Source organism: Cebus imitator, unplaced genomic scaffold (assembly GCF_001604975.1).
Source record: "Cebus imitator isolate Cc_AM_T3 unplaced genomic scaffold, Cebus_imitator-1.0 Scaffold192, whole genome shotgun sequence".
In the NCBI taxonomy this organism is placed as follows: Eukaryota; Metazoa; Chordata; class Mammalia; order Primates; family Cebidae; genus Cebus; species Cebus imitator.
Genome location: NW_016107507.1, coordinates 3,779,232 through 3,781,054, shown reverse-complemented (window position 1 = coordinate 3,781,054; position 1,823 = coordinate 3,779,232). Strand labels below are relative to the sequence as shown.

The 1,823-nt window shown below is 57.8% G+C and overlaps 1 protein-coding gene across 4 annotated transcripts in view; it reads left to right on the top strand.

Moving 5' to 3' along the window:
• FGD3 (FYVE, RhoGEF and PH domain containing 3) overlaps nucleotides 1-1,823 on the top strand; it is an 87,611-nt gene that overhangs the window by 81,605 nt on the left and 4,183 nt on the right. For all 4 annotated transcript variants that reach the window (XM_037745145.1, XM_017546912.2, XM_017546913.2 and 1 more), the window contains one exon: nucleotides 1,150-1,290. In XM_037745145.1, the coding sequence (XP_037601073.1) occupies nucleotides 1,150-1,290 (141 nt within the window). The remainder of the gene's footprint in view (nucleotides 1-1,149; nucleotides 1,291-1,823) is intronic.

Here is a 1,823-nt window from a genome sequence, read left to right as displayed (position 1 = left end):
AAAAAAAAAAAAAAAAGTAGGACTCCAGAAGAGGGTGCCTTCTGTCTACTTAAAGAGAACACTCTCCCCTTTGCTGTGGCTCCTGAGGCCTTCGATATGAGCCTCAGTGTTTGAGCGCCACGGTCCCTTAGCAGCCAGTGCCCGCAGGGTTAGGTTCAAGCTAGGCTTTCCCAAGGTTTGAACAAAGACCTCCAAGTCCTCTGCAGCATTCAGTATGCGGGGCAGGAGGGAACAGGGAAGCAGATGTGCAAGTGGGTGTGGGTGGCCCTGAGACAGCAGGAGCCTCTGTGTGCTGGGAAAAGGGTCCAGCAGAGGGGGGAGACCGAGGCAGAGAGAGGACCACCAATGGGATGCAATTGGAGGGACCACAGGAGGGGTCCACGGGGGTCTGCTGGGAGTGTCCAAGGTAGGAAGAGCTCTGGAAAAGTCACTGAGGAGCACTCCTTGGCTAAATTCCCATGCTCCCCTGTGCATCTCCGTCACATTCCACTGTACAGATAGACCATGACGACTTCCTCATCCATTCATCTGCGGATGGACACGGGTTGCCTCCAGCTTTGGGCTGTTGTGAATAATGCTGCTATGGACATAAACGTACGAACATCCCTTCAGAGTCTCCTTTCAGATGTTTTGGGTGCATACCCAGAGCGGAATTGTTGCACCCTATGGTAACGCTGTGTTTAAACGTTCTGAGGACCCGCCATACTGCTTCCAGCAGAGGCTGCACCAGATGCTTCCCACCAACAGCGCAAGGATTCCAGCTTCTCCACATCAGTCCAACACTGTTTTCTTCTTGTCATCGTTGTTTGGAAAATAGTCATGCTCAGGGGTGACAGGAGGTTTCTGGTTATGATTTGCATTTCCCTGATGACCGCTGATGGGGCGTCTTCCCGTGTGCTTGGTGGCTTCTCCCATTCTTCCTCCCGTGCACGCAGACTCCTGGACTCTGGACCCTCTAGGCCAGGAGGGCGCTTACCGGATGCCCAGCAAGGCCAGCCTGGCTCTCTGCCCTCAGACAGGGAGAAGCCCATTCCCCTCCAGTCACTGTGTTAAGTCTCCTCCTCCCGCCCGCTCCACCTCTCCTCTGGCCTCTTCCTGGATAGTCCTCTGTCCAGGGCGCTGGGGTCACAGGTGCTGTTTGTTTGGCAGGTCATCTGTGGGAAATGCTCCGAGTTCAAGGCCGAGAACAGCCGGCAGAGCCGCGTCTGCAGAGAGTGTTTCCTGACACAGCCAGTGGCCCCTGAGAGCCCCAGCCCCGAGGCTCTGGCCGAGCCCAAGCAGAGCACAGAGGTGAGTGCTCCCAGCTCCTGCTCCCCTCCTGGCGGCGTGCCAGAGCCTCCAGACACCTGCTTCTGTGCCCCAGCAGCTCCCGTGCCTCTGCTCCCAGAGTGTCCCTGGGACCAGGACAGATGTGGGTGTGTCTCAGTGGGGCCCCCAGGCTGGGAACAGTGCAGAGTGGCCACAGGTGAACTCCGAAGATCCTGTGTGTGCACACTGGCTTCTCAGGACCAGCCATTTGCACCCAGGAGTTAGATGGGAACAAGTGTCATTCCTGGTCACCTGATTGGAGGGCGTGGATTAGAGCTGCCCTCAAGTCCAGGCTTTGAGGCCCACCTGAGGGGAAACTCTGCCCTCGTCTCGGCCTGACTCACCTCCAGCTTCAAAGGGTGAGCAGGGCCCTGGAGGCAGGCGCCCCTCCTTTTCCTCCCTCCTTCTTCTCTCCCTCCTCCTCCTCCTTCTCTCCCCCTCCTCCTCACCCTCTCCCTCCCTTTCCCTCCTCCTCCTTCTCCCTCTTCCCCCCTCTCCCCCTCCTCCCCTTCTCC